General features: G+C 34.2%; 1 protein-coding gene across 1 annotated transcript; it reads right to left on the bottom strand.

Moving 5' to 3' along the window:
- Nucleotides 1–214: 214 nt before the first annotated feature.
- Nucleotides 215–1,053, bottom strand: LOC101309700 (K(+) efflux antiporter 1, chloroplastic-like; the record flags this gene model as incomplete). The annotated part of the gene is made up of 3 exons (XM_004310241.1): nt 947–1,053; nt 737–865; nt 215–533 (listed from the first exon to the last, which is right to left on the bottom strand). Coding segments are annotated over exons 2-3 (436 nt in total), but the record flags the coding sequence as incomplete, so codon positions are not given.
- Nucleotides 1,054–1,059: the final 6 nt, after the last annotated feature.

A 1,059-nucleotide genomic window follows, 5' to 3' on the forward strand; every position in this document is an offset into this window, starting at 1 on the left:
CAAATCAGCTAAACAGTTTATCAATATCTATTAGCAAATTTATAGACAACTAATATTAAAAAATAAATCGACCATTTACTATAGTTTTTACCCTGTTTACTTAATTTAGCAGAGTGAAACCTCTCTTCTATTGGTTAACAAGTATAAGAAATTTCTTTTGAAAAAAGAAATTATATATATAAGAATATCAAATGCATTAAGGAACCAAAGAGACCAGATGAGAAAATAAATAAATGTACATATATATACAGATAAATTGTATAGCTGCGAATAGTATAGCAAACAAGCAATTTACCCACATTGTAGTTAATAAAGAAACCAACCTGATTAACAGCTTCACCAAAAGCAACAAATGCCAATTCTTCACCAGGGGCAAGAAGAAGACCAACTCTTATTGCTGATATTATTGAAATGCCAGATAGTTTGCCAATTAAAGCAACCAACAGGGATTTACCAACGAGTAGGAGTCCTAATGATCCAACTACAACAGGGAAGTTTGAAACAAGAAGTTTTGGATCAACAGACATTCCAACCTGAAAATTCACACAGTTGTTAAAGATGACATTGTACATATCCATAGGCTGACAGTTCACTACATGTCCAAGACAAGAACTCTTGATCCTATCCAGTATCCATAGACTGATATTTTTAAGATTGTTAATAGTAATTGATATCAAACATCATAATATGGGCGTGAAAGAAAGGAAACAACAAGTTGCCACCATGAAGCACATACCGTCATGAAAAAGAGACCCAATAGAAGGCTGCGATATGGAGCAATGTCTGACTGAACCTGTAAGGAAAATTCAGTTTCCGCAAGAAGCAAACCAGCCAAAAATGCTCCCAGTGCCATGGACAGTCCAGCCTGTACATAAGAGGTAAAGATTAAGAGCTTTATAGCACTAAAGAGGAATATTATAAAGTTTTTAATAAATGCAGAACCTACCCTAGCAGTGAGAAGACTTGTTCCTAGAATAACAAGCAATGTGTTAGCAGAAAATATTTCTGCGTTTTGATTATCTGCAATTTGCCTATAAATTGGTCGAAGCAACTGCAAAA

This window comes from Fragaria vesca, unplaced genomic scaffold, assembly GCF_000184155.1.
Source record: "Fragaria vesca subsp. vesca unplaced genomic scaffold, FraVesHawaii_1.0 scf0513218, whole genome shotgun sequence".
In the NCBI taxonomy this organism is placed as follows: Eukaryota; Viridiplantae; Streptophyta; class Magnoliopsida; order Rosales; family Rosaceae; genus Fragaria; species Fragaria vesca.